General features: G+C 46.8%; 1 protein-coding gene across 1 annotated transcript in view; it reads left to right on the top strand.

The window, feature by feature from the left end:
• Window positions 1-2,356: 2,356 nt before the first annotated feature.
• Window positions 2,357-22,519, top strand: part of SCFD1 (sec1 family domain containing 1) — a 709,689-nt gene continuing 689,526 nt past the window's right edge. Inside the window, exon 1 of the mRNA XM_086936984.1 lies at window positions 2,357-2,452. Within this exon, the coding sequence (XP_086793110.1) occupies window positions 2,422-2,452 (31 nt within the window). The 5' untranslated portion in view covers window positions 2,357-2,421. The remainder of the gene's footprint in view (window positions 2,453-22,519) is intronic.

Raw genomic sequence — 22,519 nt, 5'->3', positions numbered from 1 at the left:
CATTCCCCTCAGCTGCAGAGCCAAAGGGCCGACCTGTCTCTATGCAACTAATTCAAGTAATTCATAGCCTCTGTTGCCATGCTCCCATGGAAGGCCCATGCCCCCACGCTTCTCATACAGACACTCAGGCGCTTATGCACGCACTCACAGTCAGTATAGAATAGCTTCTGCCCTAGAGACCTTTCCGCCCAGATAGCTTAGTTCCTAAACACCAGATATCAGATATGATAGAAGCACAAGTTGATCTGACATGCCAGACTTCTGTCTCTTTCCGTCGGTGCAAATGTCAAGTCCCCTGCACCCTCCAGCTTCACGTCAATCACACGTCATGCAGCTGCGCACGCATCCAAGCTTCCGATTTCTGCTGACATTGCAACATTTCTGTTAGTGCCACCCCTTTGTGACACCTACCTGTGACGTTTTTAGCACACACCTCTAGTTCACGCCTTCTGATTACGTACTTGTAACACGTGTATACTGTTATCTTGTCTTCTCTCAGCTGTTACGCCTACTATAACTGTTTCCTATGACATGAATTAAGTATATAAGCTATGTAATGTAATAAAAGAGCGCTCTATCCCTTCTGACACCCATGTGGTGGTCAGAACATGATATCCTGGTCTAGACCATTCCTTTTTGAGGAATAAAACCCCTAAGAACTCTAACACCACGGACTCTGTTTTCTTTCTTTCCGATTGAGTTATTATTGATTAAGTACTTACCTGCATAGAAATTAAGAGAGTAAATTAATTATTTACGTCAGAGTCACCAAATTGGATTGTAAACGTTTAAGGTACTGAGACGTGGGAGGGAGGAAGGTGTTTAGTAATAGGTAAAGGAATTTGGGAAGGATGACCCTCTTTGCAATTGTGATAAAGCCAGCTAGTGAAAGCAGTAAACTAGACAACATGGGTATTCTGTTTCTAGCCAGTACATAGTGTTTCTACCATAGCTTACACGCCATAGTTCTTCTAGGTCCTGACTCAGCCATGTGGTCCTGCACTGGCTTATCTGCCAACTTCAGGGGGTTCTCAGGGGGTGTGTGGTGAAAAGTAAAGTAAAAAAGTCTGGATTAGGCCCAGTTCACTTGGATACCAGTACAACCACCAAGTGCACTACCTCGCGTATCAATGGGGCCAGATTGTCCCTGGGATTACATGCCTATTGGCAGTGGCAGCTGCTAGCTGGGGAAATCAGTGGGGCAGTGCAGAGTCGCCGAAGATAAAAAAAAAATATGTCTGACGTCTGCCGCCTTGCTGCATCTTCAGAAGATTCTCACACAGGCTCCTAGAGTCCTGTGCGGCAATCCACACGCTACTCCCATGTTGGTATTACCCAGCATGATAGAAGCGTAGGTATTGGGCGGAGGCGGGCTGGGTCCAGGTTCCGGCAGGGACTGGAAGCCGATGTTCGTGAGCCCTGCCGATATATCCAAGTGCGCATGTTGGTTTGGCCATCTTAGGACCGCTGTCCAAACCTATATGTGCACTGGCAGTGCCGTGTGCCCACCACTCCTCCTGCTCCTAATGGCCCGCCCTCACGACTCAGCTGCCGGTCTAGAGAAAATAAGATGATAATAAAGCAATTTTATTAACTGTTTTATTATCTTTTTATTTTACATGCATCTGCTGGTTCCAGCAGTGGGTTGACGCTCCTCAACCATAACGGAGGAGCCGCCCCTGCCTATAGGATGATGTCATCCGCCTATATCTAGGCCACCAGGGCTCTAGTAGTGAAGCCAATACCGCAGTCTCGCCATAGTAATGGTGAATATTTAAGACATTTTTTATTCAATTGTAAATGAGCCCCTTGTGACCATTTCCCTGTACTGCATGGGAAACCCTGCCAGTAAATAATGCAGACTAGGAGAGAGGTTTCAGCACAATGAACTTGGTTGCTTCTCCATCAAGGGCCTCGTTGGCATTCAATTGTCTTGCCAATAAAGTTAAATGAAATGAGTTTGAACAATTGTCAGGTGAAGCACCGCCTCTTTGGAAGGCTAACGCTGAGGCCATCTTCAAGCGGGCACTCTAACGAGGACTCCGAGGTAAACCACGTCACCCTTGCAAAGAAACAACATTTTTTTCCAGTGTAAGATGCTCTATGTTCTGTTCATCAGATCTTATTTCAAGTTTGTTGACAAAGCTCCACTCCCTCTTTTTTTAATAAAATGTTGTTTATATAAAAATGTGGTTTTGTTACACTTTGTTAGACTCGTCTCTAGCCTTGACAACTTCACGCGACAGAATTAAGTGATGTTTACAATCCTCACACTCTTCTTTAGTAGTGCCTTCAAAATTTCACATCGAGGCTTGGAACGCACGGCTGCCCTCTCGACCCGTCTGGCCGACGTTACACCAAAACAAATGTCATTTCCGGGTGGGAGGAGGCCACGTCACCGGCGTCACGTCAGCGCGGAAGATGGCGGCCTCTATCCGGGAGAAACAAACCGGTGAGTCTCGGCGGGCGGCCGGCTATCCCGGCATGCAGTGCGCGTGGAGGAGGTGCTGCCCACCTGAGAGCTGAGGCAGGGTTAGGGGCGCACCTGCAGAGTGCAGGGAGAGGCTGTGTGTGGGCACTGAGGCAGTGCCGGAGGAGATAGTGATTGGGCACACCTGCAGATTGCAGGGAGGCTGTGTTTGGTACTGGGGCAGTGCTTGCTTACCATGCTTACCACCTGGCTCTGCTGTTCCCTGGGGGACAGAGGGGTGTACTCTGGGGGGTGCAGAGTCTGCCCCTAAACCCTGCTGTCCTGGAAGCAAAGACCGGGTTTACAACCGTTCGGTGAACTCTGATGTCATGTGTCACCTGGGCTCTGTTTTGACGCTTTGCAATATTGCTGTTAAGGAGTGACATTGGGCTAAAAGAAGATACATCAGTTCTTTTATTTTTATTAGCACACAGGTGGCATACAAGCGCTTTTACCCTAACAGTTGTGCAATACCTCCAACTGTTGCCATTCCCCTATTGTGACAGCAAAGTACAACACCTACTGTGACAGGAGTTTAGTGTTCCTTCCTCCCATCCCTAAATAAGGATGCAGGGTCCCTTCAGGGGTCCCTCTTGCACTCATTCTCCACTTTATACAGCTCATGGCAAGCTGCCATGCCCCAACCTTTCTGTGAGGACAATCTGTTCAGTGCATCACATCACTAGGTGTTGTATTGACATGACCATTCAGAAGAGCATTGCCACAGTAAACATGTGGAACAAATAAAATCTTACATTTTTTATAGTACTGAATTTTTTAAAATAAGATTTCAGACTCTTTTTATAGTGCATTGTATGCACTGCCTCACTATGTGAAATGCTTATGGATATCCACTCTACAATGTTTCTGTCTGATCTCACTGTTTCTAGGTTGTCCTTACCAGACAGCAGAAGCTGTCTTGTTGTGAAAGACCAATTGTGAACATCCAACCCATTCATCACCATTTGTTGGCTATCTTGGCATTCTCATTTGCTTGCTTCTTATTCAGTGGCTAGGCTTCTAATTCTTGTGTTGAAGCATTCTTCCTTAAAACCCCTTTGATTGGCCAACTTGTATCCTTTCACTGTGCATGAGTAGCAAACTACTTTTTTTCTTTTTCTTTCATCACTCAATGTGAGTGGGTGTCTTTTCTAGCTTTTTGTGTGCTGCTTCTCCCACAGAAATACCTCCCACCCTGTGCTGCTCCCCACTTCTGCCAGCCTGTCTGTAAAAGCACAACAAGAGGGATGTTTTTGCTGTGGTATCACTGAAGACCAGACTATAAAAGATTGTTTTTCAATCAAATAAATCAATCAGGTTTTCTAAAGGGCGGCAAATCACCTGTGAGTGTCTCAAGGCTCTGGAGTTGGTCGCTGCATTACGGTGCTCTTTTCATTCGAACAACCATGACTTGAGCCTTTTTCTGAATTCCCGGAGCAATGCTGTGTTCCTAAGGTGCAGGGGAAGGTTATTCCAGGCTTTGGCTACCTCTGCTTTTTCAGCAGATCCATGGGGTGTCTGCAAAGAAAAGGGATGCTGATCACATGTGTCAGATTGGTTGGTGGAAGGTCATTCGTTTGTTAATGTATGCTGGTCCTTCGTCATGCAGGTATTTGTGCTGTTCAGTATAAGCGCCTACATTCCACATATTGCATGAAAGCACAAGCTTTTGCGCACACAGGTTTTTATGGCACTGAATGATGGCCATCTGTTACTCACACAGCTGATATTCGAGGCATAAGGTGTACTTGGCATGACGCTTCTATGGAGGCCTATAAATCTGTTCCCTATTGCAGAGGATCGAATGTCTGAATCCTGGGGAAAGTAAATTAGGCCTTTTACAGCATTTCCCTGAAACTTACTTAGTCGTTTTAAATTCTTTTCAGAATACACAGTGCTCAGTTTTTGACAGAAACATGGCTCCACAATGATTCAGACCCTATCCTTGTTCAAACCCTCCTTTCCGGCTACCTGACACACAGGGTGGATCGTAGGAGTGGCAGAGGTGGAGGAATAGCTATTGTTGTTAACAATAAAGTCAACTGCCGCATCACAGCAGACCCTTTGCCGGACTGCGAAAGTCTTATCTTCTCAATTGACGTTTCCCCGACTCGTACCTTTTTTGGGCTTCCTAATCTTTCGCCCTCCAGGCGCCCCTAGACAATTCTTTGATTCCCTCCCCACTACTGTCGCTAATCTAGCCTTCGCCCCCTCCAACTTCATGTTGCTCGTTGACCTTAGCCTCTATCTAGATGACCATCTGATAAAATAGCCAACGAGCTGACCGGGAATCTCCTGGCACTTCAGTTTAGTGAGAAAGTACAGAAACCCACCCATTCCAAAGGTCATCTATTGGACCCTGTTTTCAGCAACTGTAATGAACTTAGCTTAAGTATTCCCGTCCCGCTTCAGTGGTCCGATCACTTTCTGATCCCTTTAAATTGGGAAATGCCCGGACCACTCCCCGTAATATAATCTCTGTTCAAGAACAGAACTGGTCTAAACTACCCACTGATCAGTGGAAACACATTCTGGAAGTCACTTGACCAGCTAACGACCCTAATCTCCACCTGGCTACCGGGAATTTTAACCATTGACCCAAGGCTCATTGGACGTAGTACTTCCTTAAAAAACTAAACGCAAATTGGGAGAACTGAAACAATCCTGCAGAAGGCTTGAAAGGAAATGGCGAAGGGATTTTTCAGGACTCACTAAATCAGGATATAGGGAGGCAATCAGATTCTACAAACTTGAAATCAAAACTGCAAAAGCTGTCTTCTATGAAGATAAGATTAATCTATTCTCTAACTCCCCCTAGGGAATATTTCGTATTGCTAAGACCCTCACCAAACTGCCCTTGAAACAGCCTTCGCCGGATGGCGCTCTCACTCGCTGAAATAGCCTGGCAGAATTCTTTTCACAGAAAATCCAAAACATTTATCTATCCTTTCCAACTTCACAGAACCCTCACACTATGTCACCCATGCCAGACTCACAACCTGGAACCCAAACCTCACTAGAGCAGTCCGTCCTCCCTCCCCCCCCCCCCCTTGATCTTGCTCTGTTGTGCCCAATTATGACAAAACTAAAATCCGGTTCTCCAACAGACCCTGCCCCTCCTCAGATCCTCACATTAGCCACCAACATCGTTGGTCCTGCTATCCTTGACCTCGTGAACTCCTCTTTGTCATCTGGCATAGTTCCCCCGGCCTGGAAATGTGCCACAGTCAAATCCCTGCTAAAGAAACCTTATTTAAATCAGGAAAAATTTCCAACTATCGCCCCATTTCTCTTCTTCCCTGGGTGAGTAAGATTCTTGAGAAACACATAAACACTATTATGGTGGATTTTCTGGAATCTAAAGATTTACTCCAAACCTCCCAGACTGGTTTTCGCCCCCAATTTCGGACTGAAACCACCTTCCTTGCAGCAACGGAGGAGGTCCGGAGGATCCTGGATCAAGGGGGTAATGCTGCGATTATCCTCCTTGACCTCAGTGCCGCTTTTGACACTGTAAACCACAACACTGATCCTCAGACTCAAAAAGCTAGGAGTATCCGGTACTGCTGTAACCTGACTACAATCCTTTCTGAATGAGCGATCATTTAAGGTTTTCGAAGGAGATGTCTCCAATCACTGGCCTCTTAGATGTGGGGTTCCTCAGGGCTCCTCCCTGAGCCCCACACTGTTCAATGTGTATATGAATCAGACCCCTGGCAGAGATCGTCCATCCATTTGGCAAAAAAATCATCACCTATGCAGATGACACTCAACTTGTGGTGGCGTTAAACCACCCGAGTGGTCACCTAGCTCCCTAGGTTAATGCCTAGAGTAGGTCACCAGATGGATGGAGCCCTCATGCCTTAAACTCAGTAGGGATAAGACGGAGCTCATGCTCCTTGGCAACTCCCCCTCATTCAACCCTGCCTTGCTTTGGCCCAATTGTCTTGGGTCCGCCCCAGTCCCAAAAGACCAGATTAGGAGTCTGGGCATATGGCTCGACCGTTCCCTCACTTTTAACCATCAAGCAGCGAAACTTTCAGCCACCTGTTTTGGCCTACTTAGGATGCTGCGTAAGATACTTCCTCCTCCTCCCTTTCCAGGCCAGAAGGATCATGGTCCAGGCCCTTATCCTCTCCTGTCTGGATTATGGGAATGTTCTCTGGGTGCCCACAATACACCATCAGTAAGCTCCAGATCATCCAAAATTGTGCTGTCCGCCTGCTCCTACAGATCCCTCGCAGACAGTCTGCAAAACCAGCCCTTGAGACCTTGCATTAGTTGCAGATTAGGGAAAGGATTCAGTTTTGGCCCACAAAGCCTTCTGGAAGAACGGCCCAGCTGTTATCCAATCAGTGATCACCCCATACCAACCTAGGAGGAGCCTCCACTCAACGACCGCCTTCCTCTCCCTACCCCCTAAAATAATGAGAACGGATGTGGTGGACGATCTTTCACCTACAACGCTGCCACTCTGGAACACTTTCCCACTTTCTCTTCGACAGGAGCCCAATCTGCTGGCCTTCCAAAGGCTTCTAAAAACATGACTCTTTAAGAACTGTATCTAACTCTCACTTGCCCGACCACCGGCTGTGCTGTCTGTAGCGCTGGGAGGCCTCAGGGTAGCCATTGTGCTTTACAAATTTCATTTCATTCAAAAGTATTTGGAACAGAAACCATCCCATTTATAATGATTGAAAACATTCAATTCAATGCATAGTTTTTAGATACCGTAAAATCTGTCTGCTTTCTCCAGTAATTCGAAATGTTTTTTAAAAAAAAAACTTTTTTTTAAACAACACAAACATTGGCAAAGCTACCAGCTCAGTACTAGTGTTATAAATGTGAGACTTGTTGGTTTTGCCAGTGTGTGTTCTTCTCTCACATGTAAAGACTTCATTAGCCCTCCAGAATGTGGGTAAGTGTCTTGAATTTTGCAATCAAGTCTCTGAAAAAGAAAGTGTCACTACTCCCAAGTCGTATTCTTGCAGATACTTTACTTCCTGGTTGGATCTGAGAAGAACAGACTTTTTCCAGCCTGCTCTCCAGTCCTTAATTTGTGCCGTTGTTTCTGGTGCTTGGCATCAACAACTATATCTTAACACTGGCACTTTGATAGTCAACCACACTGTGGCGCTGTCTGATTAATTTTCAAATTAGCACATAAACAGTGTTTGCAATAATATAATAAAATATAATAACAGCACATCCAGCCGCCCTTTTTTACAGCTTTGAGGGACCAGGAATAGTTCAAACTCACATTTGTAGGAGTATTATGGCTAGAAGACAGCACTCTCCTCGCCTTAAGAAACTCCACTTGGTACAGATAAATAAGTTTGCACAGTTCAAACTCTTCACCCATACCAACAAAGCACTCCAGAACACATGTCAAGCCTATTTGAACAATTCATTAATTCTATGTCAGGACAGAGGCGGGGATTATGCATTTCTTTCTTCAGTTTATTTTCACATCAGTATTGAAAGAACTTTAAACAAAAAACTGTAAAACATTACAGACTACACATCCCATCAACCACAGGGGTGCAGTCTCCATGGTAACCATAGTCCAATCACTGTTCAGTCCATTGCATGTAATCACATGATGTCCCATCAGCTTCCTCTTTCTTCACTACTCGTCAGTTAAGTGCATTCCTATTATTCCTGTCTTACCTGACATATTCATAGAATACTTGTATATGTTGCTTTCACTGTTTATTTGGGACTATATTTTATACCTGTTCAGCCCAGTAGGCTTTCACCTGAGCGCTTTCCCATCTTGCCACCGCGGACCTCTGGGTTGCGTGTCCTTGGGCTGTCTGGTTTGTGAGGCACGCAGAGCCCGAATGAGGCAGCTCCGTCGAGTGCTCTCGCACGTACTGTGCATGCGATTGGGCATTTGGGCTTCTGAGCCTGCGGGCCTGTTCTTTCCTGACCACCCCTTGCCACTCTGACACCGTAACGCAGTGAGTTTCTCTTTGTGGCCGGGTGACCACAGCGCCACCTGGTGGCAGTTTTCAGTATTGGCAATTTTTATAATGAACAGCTTTCAGCTGTTTGAGCACCAGCGAGGGGGCTGCCCATATTAAAATCTAAAGGCCGTATTTTTTGTGTGCTCACACCTTAAAGCTATTATGTCCTCATCCGGAGACCATGTTTATTCCTCATTCCAGGAGGTTGAGGAAGAATGCCCCCCCCCCCCACGCTTCCCACCTGCGGTAGACCAGACTCTGTCGCAACCTATTTCTATTGCGCTGGTCTTCGTGGAGATCAGGTAGATAGGGTGCCCAAAAGCATCCCAGTTGCTCTTCAACGACCCCAATCAGGTGGAGGCGGGACCTAGTGACTGCCAGGTGGGGAATGAAATTGGCACAAAGCGTGACACAGGGCAATTGGAAGGATTTGACAGGCTCAGGAAGCCTTCAAAAAAAGTGCGCAAATGCTGATTTTTCTGGGCTCATCTTCTCCTCTGGCGGGGGGAAGATGAGCCCAAAAAAAACGGTGACACTGTCATTCCAAATTCAGACCTGATGGTGGTTTTCCCTTTGAGGGGTGGGGTGTGTCAGAGGGGGATTTCTTCTCTGACAAGGACTTGGGCCATTCCTGGCACCCGGGATCCCATTCCTCTGAGGGAAAAGGGGGCCACTTGGATATGTTCGACCATACACAGATATCATCCTAGGTCGACAGAGTGGACTCCTGATGCCAAAATAGCTGAGTCTGTGGTGGGAAAGATCTGCCAGCCCTTGAAAAAAGAAGTTAGGACTAGACTTCGGGGAGACTGCCCCAAGCCTACGCTTAAGGGAATAGTGGCGAACACGCTAGAGATCGACAAACAATTAAGTACCTTTTTCTCATAATATGAGATATCTCAAAAAGGGAATTGATGATTCCAGGAGAAATTGCAAGCACAAACTCCTGGGTGTAGATTATTCAAATAGCCGAGCGGTCTAAGGCTACTGGTATCCCTATGTCTATGGACCAAGTCGCTAGCTGGACGCAGATAGCAATATGCCTTCTCAGCAACACAAACTGTGCCCTGGCAGTGGAGAGGAATAAGTCCCTTCCAATAAACATCAACCCCAAAGTAGGAGACCTAGCTACCTCTGAGGCTGAGCCCATAGCGCAAGGTAAACTCTTTGGTGATCCTTTTGTTAAAGAGCTTAACAAGTTCGTCACCACCTTTTGGAACTCCAGAAGTTGATAGACCACATGGCAGCTTGGAATGGGAGAGGGATCTTTGGATCTACTCCAGATATGGACATAAAGTCAGACGCCCGCAGACTGTGCTGCGGAGCCCAATGTGGGGAGGTCTCGATGGGAGGCAGATGTTTGGAGTAGGAGATACAGTTGCACATCAACTGCCTTGAATTGTTGGTGGGATCCTTTGCGGTAAAATCCCTTACCAGAAACAGGGTATCTTGTGCATCCTGCTGAGGATAGACAATATCTCGGCAGTCCAGTACGTCAGCTGTCTGGGCGGCTCTTGATTGAAGGCCTTATCGAGCCTGGCAAAGGACTTCTGCCTTCAGAGGCAGAGCTCAGTGACAGAGTACCTTCCCAGCCTGCAGAAAACGGTTGTGGATAGGTACTCCAGGAACTTCTCTAATTACAGTTACTGGCAACTAGATCATGCTGTATGCCTGGCTTTGGTGGACAGATTGGGCCTCTGCAATCTGGACCTCTTTGCCTCCTGATTGAGCAACCAACTTCCACAATATGTGAGCTGGAGACAAGACCCAGAAGCCATGACAGTGGATGCCTTTCTCCAAGATTGGTCGAAGGAGTACCCTTATGCATTTTCCCTCTGTACATGACTATCCCCAGAGTAGCGGCTCAAGTTTGGCGGCAAGCAGCTTCCTTAGTGATGATCACGCTGATCTGGAAGGCCCAAACCTGATTCCCGATGCTGATGGAACTGGTGTGGGATTTCCCAATACAACTGCCCTCATTTCCTTCGATTCTCAAGAACCCTCAGGGCTGCTCTCATCCACTGGTCCTCCAGGGGTTATTTGCCCCTCATGGCATGGAGTATTTTAGGGGACGCTGGAAAGACCAACAACGTTTGTGATATGCTACAAACCTCATCTAACAGGCCTAGGTAGCAGGTACTGTCAAGAGGTATCGCACGGCTTGGAGACAATTGCACTATTGGTGTCTGGAGAGACACGTGGATCCCATGAGGCAAAGGTTACTCACATTCTAAACTTCCTAGCAGAGCTGGCTCCGGCTGGAGTGGCTTATCATCAAACTGGTAATTCTTTTTGCTCGGCTATCTCAGCGGGACACATCAAGATTGATGGCAAACCTGCAGAGGAGCATCCCTGGGTTTGTAAGTTAATGAAAGGCAGCCTGACTTAACCTCCAGAGCCTAGATATTCTGGCCTGTGGTACGTTAATGCAGTGCTGAGACTTCTTGGCTGGCAGGATAACCAATATTTATCTCGCAAGTAGCTGTCTGCTAAACTAACAATTCTGTGTCTCATTCTCACTAAGCGGGTTTCAGATGTGAGAGCTGTGGATATCGCTGCAAGCGTTTTTACCCAGAGGGAGTCGCCTTACCATATACAGGAGGACAAAAACCAATACTAGGTCAGTATCTCATCCTTCCTTTCCGGAGCATCCTAAGTTCTGTGTGGTTAAGTGCATTAAGGCATACGAGGCTATGACTTCAGAGCTCTGAACTCCTGGGGAAAGGCAACTCCTTATCGCCATGCAGAAACCTTTCAAAGCGGTTTCTTCTCCTTCCATTGCCAGCTGGGTACGATAGAACATGGCAGAGCCAAGTGTGGATTTGGTGCATACTTCACAAGAGGAGCTATGGCATCAAAAGCCATTCAGGTAGGTGGTAGGCTGAAAGATATTATGAATACGGCTGATTGATCTTCTGAGTCTACCTTTAAGAAGTTCTATTTCAAGCCCATTTCAGAGGCGGCATTTCTGGTCGTTTGTAAACTTTGAACATGCATAATCCTCGCTTCCGTCCTGACATGGATTGAAATATTGTGTAGCTAACAAGAAGGAAAATTTCAATCCTATTAAGGACAAGGAGGCGAGGTTTATCCCGCCCTGAGAATCCCTTCGATCTCAGTCCCTCCAAGGATATTTTTTTACCAGTAGGTACTGCGCTCCACATTGATGGCTCTTTGTTGATATATTACTTGCAATAAGTTTCATGCAGTTAGAATATTGCACTCTGAGTGGATTTTATGACTCGTATTGACTTTTTGGTATTCTGTAGAAAACGGTAACAGAACTCTCTTTATATTGTAGGTAATGATCAAATGTTTTAATAGGTCGGCGATCTCAGCTTAACATCCTCCAGTGAAGAAGGGGAAGCGGAAGGGACCTCACGTGATTATATGCAGTAGACTGATTTGTGATTGGACTATGGTTACCGTAGAGACTGCTTCTTATGGTTGATGGGATGTATAGTCTGTAATGTTTTACAGTTTTTTTGTTTAAAGTTCTTTTATTACTGCTGTGAAAATAAAGTGGAGAAAGAAATGCATAATCCTCACCTCTTTGTCCTTAATAGAATTGAAACTTTCCTTCTTGTTAGCTAGGACATTTTTTACTTCCACTAACCTTTCAGACTCCTCTGCTGTACTGTACTCGCACTAGCACAAACCCCACGTATACACAAAAGCAGAATGGGGGGATTGCACCTCCTCATACCTGGCTTCTAAAGCCTGGAACGACCTTCAACACGTCAGAGCCTCCTCCACTCTTCTTGTATTCTGCAAATGCTGAAGTCCTGGCAGTTCGATTGAGCCAGCCAGGGCGGACCTTATGAACCTACCACAAGCGCCGGGATACACTTGCGTGTGATTAGTGCGCTATAAAACTACAGATAACATTACGTAACTCTGGTATTGGCATTTGGCTGTGCAAGCAGGGCTAGTGGGTTGTGCAAGCTGCTGTGGCCTCTCCAAAAATACAGAGGACCCTGTCACCTAGTTTTTTTTTTAATCACGTTAAGCACTGCTGTACTCGCTAAGTTTGTTTATGGTGAGTGTTTGCTGAGCTTTGTGTATTTGATTACAGTGAGGTGTGAGGTACTCTGCAAGTTTAAAGCTTTTTTTCCAGTGATGGAAGACATTATTGCTTGTTATGTTGCCCCGGGTGATCCCTCCGGTACACTTTCAATTGCTTTTTTGACACCTCTTTAATGTACTAGACTGTCCCTATTCTTGCTTTTTGTTTATTGTGTTAGGAAAGAATTGCGACTTGATTTTTTTTTTTTTATTTATTTTTTTTTAACATCGTTTTTATTGCATCACCAATATAAATGTACAGACATTGAAGTCAAAGTGCGATCAAAAACATAGCAAGAAAACACAGTGATTGTCGACCCCCGTTCTGAGTGGCACGTCCCCACACCGAAGACAGTTCAGCCTCCATCCGTAAATCAGTCCTTGCTGTATCTTACATTGTCTGATGTCATTACTGCAAAAAAGAGAGGGATGCTTTTGTGGTTTTCACCCTCCCCCCACCCCAACAAACATCTGCCCCTCAACAACCCAACAATTCCAACATCCCCCCCCGTGGTCGCGCTGTACAGAATTACTACTGAAAAGAGTCTGGTGTGTTGTAGGAAGTTTATACATTCACTAAGGTGTGTCCCCCGGTAAGGTGACGGGGTTGGCTGTACCCAATTCCTCCAATTCCTCATGCTCCTCGTCAGCAGCATCTCGGAGCGCCTGTACCATCAATTCCCACGCAGTCGCCCTCTCCATAGCCTTCTCATCATTCGGTCTCCAAGCCACCTGGTACCTCAAGGTGCTTTCACACGCCGCCCACCGCAAACATTCACCATACCATTTTTTAAATGTGGGTCCCGTCCTCGATTTCCAATTTCTCGTGATCTCCCGTTTAGCAAGGATCAGTCCCAAATCTATGAATTTACTGGTATTTTTATTCTTAGGCGTGTGTGGAAACCAATGGAGGACCCCCACTGCTTTGGTGTACTGAATGTCTCTATCCGTTGCATTGTTGAGGGCCCTCCCAATCTCCTGCCAGTACTCTCCCAAGGTAGGGCAATCCCACAACATGTGACCCAAGTCTGCTCCAACAGTGTTGCATCTGGGGCAGGCAGCCTGTTCCACCCCAAAGTATTGTCGTATTTTCCCCGGTGTGAGGTACGCCCTATGAATGATATAGAAATGGATTAGCTGAAACCTGGCATTTCTCGAACTTTTCCGTGCCCGTCGCAGCAACTGACCCCAAATCGTATCAGGGATCTCCAGTTGAAGGTCCAACTCCCACTTGGCCTTCAGAGCCGCGAGAGGCTGCAGAGCCTCTCGCAACATTCTGGAGTATAAACAGGTGACAGCCTTAAAGGTCCCGGCTGCCATCATCGTGTACTGACATGCCATGGAGGTACCCGGTTCCTGCAAACCTTCTCCCCAATGACCCTGCATAGCGCCCGTGACCGCCGCATGCAACAGGTAGTCGCCCCGCGGTAGGCCGAACCGCTCTTGCAGTTCCTGAAACGGAAGCAGCACCCCATCCTCGTATAAGTCGCCCAGCATCTGGATCCCAGCCTCTTCCCAACCTAGCAGCCGCGACCAGTCCCCTCCATGAGGGAGGGCCGTAACCATCCCCAACGGGATTTCAGGAGCATACATAAGGCGGATCCCCGCTCGTTTGCGTGCCCGATTCCAGCAGAGTCGGAATGTCTGGTCCTCCACCATCAGGTCCCTGACCAAGAGCTTCTGGTGCAGTGTAATATACGCCAGCACATGTCGCGGAGTACCCTCTTCTCTAGCATGCTCCGGGCCTCTATATACCCTCGCGACCTCCTGGGTGAAAACCTGCAACTGTGCTGCTAGATAATACCCTTCAAAATCAGGTACCGCTAAGCCTCCCTCGTCCTTGGGACGCAGAAGGGTGTCCAGCGCTATGCGCCTCCTCCCTGTGCCCCATAGGAATGCTATGACCAGAGATCTTAGGCGCCGAAAAACTCGATTTTTTTATTTATTTGTTTTTTTAATTTATGAGGCAGAATTACTTCAGTGAGTCTTTTGAGGGTTTGGCTCTTTGTCTTTTCGGCGCCTCGAAGTGGTGAGCAGTTAACTCACTTTCTTTGATATGGCAGCAGTTTCTGCTGATCTGGATATGTTGAGCAGCAGAACCAACCTGCAAATGAGCATTTTCTGAAATTTGACGTACTCTCTGTCTCAGAAAGAGAGAGGGCTCTCATCATTTTTCATAGTCTTGTTTATTTTCTTTTTACTGTTGGCCATGCCACCCAGGTAATCGTTTGTCTCTCCCTCTCTACTAAAGCCATCGTGTCCTGATATTGGTCATGCTGCATCTCAGCCCAAGACAAGTTCATCAAATCGAGAAATTGAACAATGAAAACGCATCCCCACAACACATCCCTGGCGCATGATGGCAGAGAGGGAGGAGTTAAACACCTCTCCTCGTTTAAAGTTCTATTGTCCTAGTATTTAATGTACGTTGTTTCAGGATGAAGACTCGTAACCTGCTTGTTGCTACAGGGAGTGTGAGTGATTTTTTCTGACTTCAGTTAAAGTTAGCAGTCTTAGCGGCTAATTTACATCTACGGACAAAATGTATTGTTTTTTTGGGGGATTTGTGAAACTCTATTTAAGACTTCACTCCGCTTTCACTTAGTGTCCAAAGATGAGCATACACGGGAGGGTCAAGATTTAGCCAGTGACCGTTAGTATAAAGTTATGGTTTTTAAGGGCTTACCAAGGTCTGCAGTGTTCCAGATTTGAAGTTGCAAACTGTTGCATAAAAGGGGACAAGTGGCAGAGAATATGCTGCGACAAGTGCTGGCCTTTGTAAAGCTAACAGTTGCCCTCATACATCAGAAACAACAGGTTTTAGCATTCTGCCAAACTGTTCATGCTTAAGTAGATTTTTGTGTGATAGAGCCTTGTTCTTGTGCAGGCAGACCCGTAGAAACTCAGCACTTTGGCCTTTTAAACAAGAGTCTACAGTTTCAAAGGCTCCAGGGACTTCTCGGCACCACCACCCAGTTAACCTAAGTGTTTCCCTTAGTATTGCTTATTTCTCTTCTTTAAAGTTTTCTATTAGTAATTACCAGGAGCTGATATCATCTCCGGCAGTCATGGAATTTGTATTTGTATAGTGAGCAGCCAGAGGCTGACGTTTCCTTAGTCAGTGTTATTTCACATCAGTGCACCATTTACCATACGGTTCTGCCTATAGACACCTCTGTAGTGCCACCCATCAGTCCCACCTAATTGGCTTTGTGTGAAATGCACTGTCCAGAGCGTTACAATCCACCATGTCCTGATGATGTCCCAAACAATGAGGTCTGGGTTTAAACATTCACTGATGCACATAGAATAGCGACAAGGGCTGAAATTTATGACAGATCGTGGTAGACACTTGTGGCTTCCATTACCACAGTTCATGTATGTACACCCAGCTTTCACATTTTGATACTTGTATAATTACTTTTTGCACCAAGTATGTAATCTCTTATTATTTTTTGATTGAAACTGAGTTGTAGGTCTCACCTGAGACAGCGCATGCCCCTCAAGATTTACTGTTCACTAAAAGGAGACTTGGGGCCCTGCCTTTATTTACCATTGGTTGGCATCTTCGTCTTGCTTCTCATTGGTCCGCATGTACCGGTTGCACTTTGTTTGTTTCTCTCCTCCCTGGAGCATGGACGAAGTACTGTTGATTTCTTTATTATTGTTCTTCTGCTGCTTGCACTCCCTCAAACTTGCGACATATTGCATTGTGAATGTACTTTGAGAAGTAAGAGAAACTGATAAAATGTACACAATATAAACCTATCTAAAGCTTCCAGGAATTATGCATGCATTTCAACATTTTCATCTATGTTGAATGTGACTTTTACGGCTTTTACTAGTCAGACTAATTCTCTGTTGGTAACCACAGTCACCCAGTGTGGCTCTATTAAATATCAAGATAGCCCAGTGGGCTGTGTCCTTACGCATATAACTGCATAAAATGTCAGTCACCAAGCCTGACTCAGTCTTCCATCCATGTGAGTTTGATGGAACAAACCGTTGTTTTGTTTCTTACACATAATACCCACTTTAACATTTTGCAGCTAACTTTTCGTTGGCGGTGTGTGCTATCTAATTGGGCAGAGTTCTTTTTTTATTGCATTCTTACTGAGCAGAATTTCTGCCCCAGAGATTTCAGAGAAAAAACAATAAACTTAGCTCTCTTTGCCCAATCCGGCATCGCCAACAATAACGGTTTTAGAATGTTCATTTGTTTGAGAAAGTCCTGGTAAGGAGGTATGACATTATTTTGTAGACCACACATGCAAGTCAAGGAACTCTATCCTCACTGGCATCTGAGGACAACTTGACAAATGCAGAACAGTTATTATTAGCACAACAGAAATGTTTTAGTTATGTGTATTTGCATGTTGTACATCGAAAATGAAAACTCGAACATCATAGGTGTTGCTAGGTGTGTGTGTCCAGCACCCTTGGTTTATGCTGGGAGGGATTAAGAGCTAGAAGACTTTCCATGGATGCAAGGCACACGTAGAATTAAACCTTTGTTTACCATATCATTCTATATATACAATGACTGGTCAGACCAAACAACAGCAGACCATGCCATACTATACAATGAAAGGCCCTGCCATCCAATTCCATAATTATACAATGCCCGGCCATACCATACGATGCAGTGACCGGCCTTTCCGTATCATACTACACTATACAGTGACCGGCCATACCATTTGATGCAGTGACCGGCCTTGCCGTATCATACTACACTATACAGTGACCGGCCATACCATTTGATGCAGTGACCGGCCTTGCCGTATCATACTACACTATACAGTGACAGGCCATACCATACGATGCAGTGACAGGCCTTGCCGTATCATACTACACTATACAGTGACAGGCCATACCATACCATACACTGACCAGCCGTACCATGCTGTACATTGACAGGCCATGTCATGCCGCATCATATTACGTTCTATGTCATGCCATACTATGTCATAGCACACTATACAATGCCATACCTAGGTATACAATGACAGGCGATACAATACCATACAGTGACAGGCCATGTAGCACCACATTATACAACGATAGGCCATGTCATACCATACTATATAATGAGAGGCCATACCGTGACATACCTTACAGTGACAGGCAATAACATGTCATACCATTACAATGACAGACTAGACTATACTATACAATGACAGTCCATACTATAACATCCTATACCATACTATACATTGAAAGGTCATACAATTCAGACCCTGAGGGTTTCGCAGTATTTATATGTACATTTTATGGCACCAAAAGTGGAACTTTTGAGGCATTAATTTGTGTTTTTGGCAAACCCTTTTTGTTGTTTCATATCTGGTTGTCCTGTCCCCCAAAAGCACTGACTGTAGAGCTAATCCACTCAACTCTTCTAAACCAGCATTTCCATTCAGAAATTTAGCAGAAAGCACAATAGCAGACTTGTAAGCCAATGTGTACTGAAGAGGCCAGTGAGCAAACGGTGATGATGGCGGCAGTAGGCAAACCTCCTCATTGTCACCTTTGCCATTCCCTTTTGTGAATAAGCGTGCACACTTGAATTATGAATTAGTGACTGCCCCGATTTCAGACCTTTCACTGGTCAGTCTGGATGTCCGCTCCACAATCCTCTCTCAGGCTACCTCTGCCAGCGTTTTATTCAGTTCCCTCTGCCTCATCAACACTGTTTAAGAACAAGGATTCTATGAGGGGTATTCATGAGACTTTCTGTTCAAAAGTGGAGCAAGTACTGCAAGAAATTTCTGTTGCAATGAGTGTTTGTATATGCTTATGTTATGAAAGAGGTTTTCATTTGAGACAACAGCTCGGACCTCAACTGACCTTTGTGTGGCACAGAGGCTGAAATAGAGGGATAGCTATCATAAGTGCAGTGCCACCGGGGTCCAGGAATGCAAGTAACCCATTGCACTCTAATGATTGCGAATTTTTAATAGCCATCCAGGGATCTGCACTCTATTTTTCTTCACTATCTTTTTATGTGTGTGCCACAGACACACTTTTTATGCCTCTCTGTTCCCTTTCCTGTTAAGAATACTTCAAACCTCATTTATTTTCCCGTACTCCCCACTTACCCATCTATCTCCATTCCTGTTCTCTACCCTTCCCTATCTCCGATACACATGCCACACTACTCCAAGGCCTCAGACTTTTGGGTACAATAAATTTGGGTATGCTAGTTGGGATCTTGTGGTCAAGACTATTGCTAAAGATTCTTCTCCTACCCCATTAGAATACTTTCTTAAACTATGGGTAGGTGTAGTGAGAGTGGGCACAGGCCAGTGAACTTCCAGTTCTCCGGAACAGATCCAAGGATTTTTTGTCTAGTTACTGCTACATGTGGCAGCTTCAGCTTTAATTATACCCTTGGTTGTAAGCTTTGGGCAGCTGCACATATTTTTGGGCACAGGAATTATTCTTATCATCAGACTTTGACCGAGTCCTAGCACTCCAGGGCAGAAAAGGGAAAAAAGGAGTATGAGCACAAAGATAGAAAAACAAAGATTCTGCAAGAATAAGATAAAGGATTTTTAGGTGATGGCGTGACCTTCAATCAGCAATAGGCTGCCTTAGGTTTTGGAAACCCCAGCGTTTGGCATCACAGATGGCACGCTTATGAGAAAAATCCTGGCCTCCAGCACCTACTTTTTAAATCAATCATTTAGCGGCTGTGATTGTCTCAGAGGAGTGTCCTTTGAGTTCATTTGTGCATCTGTTGTTCTGCCTCCCACCACCTTCCTCCGAACACTGGCTGGCAGTTGGGCATTCAGGGGGTGGATGAGCCTCAGGTAAACAGGCAACCGTCAGTTTATAATTTTCATTATCTGCACCTTTCTTTCAGTGCTCCTAGTGTACCTTCTATGAGAGGTAATTCGGTACTGTTACAAACATGCACATTTAGCTATTTTCAAAACAGAGTTTTAGTAAGTTTTAAATTAGCTTCTTTTCTCAGATAAAAGCTTTCATAAACCCAGTTGACTAGCTCGAACAACAATTCTCCCTTTTTGCAGGTAACCGAATCTGAGAAACGCTGTTACACATGCCTCTATTTTGAAAGGTGAGAACATTTGACCAGGAGTCAGCTTAACTTCAGGCTTGTATAGTCTGATGGTTCGCTGATTGCGCAGTAAAAAGGGCGTCCGCGCTCTCCCCTCAAACCACATCCCATATTACGGAGAAGAAGCCATTTTTTTTTCCAAACAAATTTTTATTGATTTTCAGTTCCACAACCAAAAGGCATAAGTACATAGTTATACATATCCCTTCCCCTCCTTTACATCTTACGGGTCCCATACTGATTACGGAGGAGAAGCCATGTCGCACTTCCTGGGAACATACCTTTAAAGTTTATCTCTGGGCTTGTGGCCTAGATGGCGGTGAGATAGGACGCGTCTCGCTGCCTCCCCTGCCAACCTCCGAACATAGCACTGGCTCACCTATAGCCCTAGGACCATTGGAGAAAAGTTCCCCAGTGAAGCGTCATCCTCGGAGACACAGGAGGTGTAGAGCCGACGGTCGCTGGTGCCGGATTTCATGGGGGGACTCGGGGCTGCTAGGCCACCCAGCGGATCTCGAGGCTGTGGCCTGGCGCAGAGGACCACAGGGACTTCCGAAGCGACTGCCGGAGTGGTCTCGGAGCACCCACTGAGGTAGGGAACAGACACCGGGGGCTCGCACGGCCGGCCTAGCGACCTACCAGAGGAGGCGAACCTGGGTGGAGTCGTCCCAAGCACGACCTGTGGCTGTGAGGCTCAGCTAGGGGGACGGACGGAGAGGAGTACCTTCCATTTTGTCCAGCGGCACCGCGACGGTCCTGGCACTGAGGGAGCGGCCTAGACATGGCCCTGATGGCTTTAGCGTCCCCTACTTGGTGAGATTCCAGGCAAGTAATGGGGCAGCACTAGAGACCCGTACCGCCGCACTAACACAGAGAGCGGGTGGATAGTCAGTTGGTCCCAGTAGCGCTCCCCTGAGAGGCCCGTGAGTGACGTTTGTGGTGCCCAGAACGCACCCATCCCCATTGCCCTCAGAGTGTCAGACAGAGGGGAGACCAGCGCAGAGGAGGGAAAGGAGTGCAGATCGGCCTCCTCGGGCACGGTGAGCGAGAGGAGGTCCCGCCATTCAGACGCGTGCCGTGGCACTCATGTACCCAGTTGACCCTGCAGCACTCTGGTTGGAAATCCCAGAAGTACCCCGGGTGTTGCCCGTCCACCTAACTCACTTGATACCAGGGGTGAAGCAGCCTAGTCTTGCGGGGGTCATCGGCTGGAACCAGGGGTGTTCAAGCGTGTCCACCATTAGAGGTGGTCGCCGAGGGTGGAGCCAAGCAGCCTACGGAAACGGCTCTGCTAGTCCTGGGTGTGGCTTGTGAGTGAGCCACACGGCCCCCCGTTCAGCCCTGGTTATGGCCCGAAGCCCCCTGGAATTCTGGCCGGAGGCCTCTCACCGCGGATTGGTCCAGCTCTCAAGTACGTGGCCTATGGGCCAGGGACCCGCCAAGGGGGCCGGAGAGGAGCAGCGGCAACCCCGACCACCGCTGGAGTGCAGACAACGGGGGCAGCAACACCGGGTTGAATGTGCAGAGAAGGCACACACAGCGTTTTCTCCCACCGTCACTCAGTGCAAAGGTCCGACTTTGGGGTCTTGATCGGTCCTGATCTGCTTCAGCACACCCCGATCTACCGAAATAGAATATGTCCTCTACCCGAGGGAAGAAGGACAAAACATTGAAGGAACTCTTCGCACAAGCTCCAGGGGTGGAGCGGATAGTCCCCCCACCAACTGGCGACGCAACCATATCCCAGATGGGTGACACCCAAAGAGGAACCAGTGACACAAGCCTTCTTGGAATCCCTATTCATGACACTGTGTGAAGATTTGCAAACTGTCAAACGCAGCTTCACGTCTGAAATCAAGGATTTACGCAAAGGTGTGGATAATATTGGTGAGCGGGTTGCGGCCCTAGAGGATAAGGGTGATAATAGGTCACTGAACTGGCTGCCCTACAACAGGAGCGTATTTGCATCCATGATCAGCAGGTAGACCTGCAAACGCACCTTGAAGACCTGAAGAACCGCTCCAGCCGCCACAACCTCAGAATTCGAGGGGTGAGGGCAAACGAGGAGACTGGCAATATCTTCACTTATGTGAGGGAACCTTTTAATCACGTCTTGGGTAACCCGCCTGACACGGACCTCAAAATAGATAGAGCGCACAGGGTGGGTCTCCCTTGCTCTGACAAGGCTCCACCGTCGGACATATTGGTATGTGTTCAAGATTTCCGTACGAAGGTGGCAATCCTTTGCAAGGCCAGATCTATGCACCCGATCACATTCCGAGACCAGTCCCCAGTTCTGTACCAAGACCTAGCTGCACTCGCCCTGCAGAATCGCAAGACCTTTCAGCCTATTACCGCACATATGCACCAACTCAACATCTCATACTCTTGGGGGAACCCGTTCCGACTAATATTCTGTTTTGATGGCAAACTCTACCAACTCCGCTCCCTCTCTGAAGCAAGTCAGCTACTGGGAGTTGACATCCCAGGAGAAGACGATAGAGGCAGTAGTCCCACTTCCGGGGCTGGAGAAACACAACCACACTGGTGCCAACAAGGACGACGGCACCGCACCCAACGACCCGATCCAGCAGAAATCATGAAAGGGCAACAGGCAGTGCTGGATCCCCTGCCAGAAGCATTGGCAAAGGCACAGACCCTGTGAACACAGCATGGGTAGCCCGTTCCTTCTTCCTTTTACAGTGAGGCGGGTGGTGGAGAGGCTGGGAGACAATTTGGGCCACAACATGGTCCCCACGAGGACATATTGCTGATAGTCTCTGGATGACGGACTAAACTTTGACCTTCAGTCTCTTATTGGCATATGTTTGTCAGTTTTTCATGGGTTCTTTTCTTTTTCTCCTTTTTTCTTGTTCTTGGGATCCCCCGTCCACTGTCTCTCGAACCCCGTAGTTGCTCCGTCAGTATACCGGGCTC

Source organism: Lissotriton vulgaris, chromosome 9 (genome assembly GCF_964263255.1).
Source record: "Lissotriton vulgaris chromosome 9, aLisVul1.2, whole genome shotgun sequence".
In the NCBI taxonomy this organism is placed as follows: Eukaryota; Metazoa; Chordata; class Amphibia; order Caudata; family Salamandridae; genus Lissotriton; species Lissotriton vulgaris.
The sequence above is the reverse complement of the archived record's forward strand: the minus strand, read 5'-3'. Positions and strand labels throughout refer to the sequence as shown.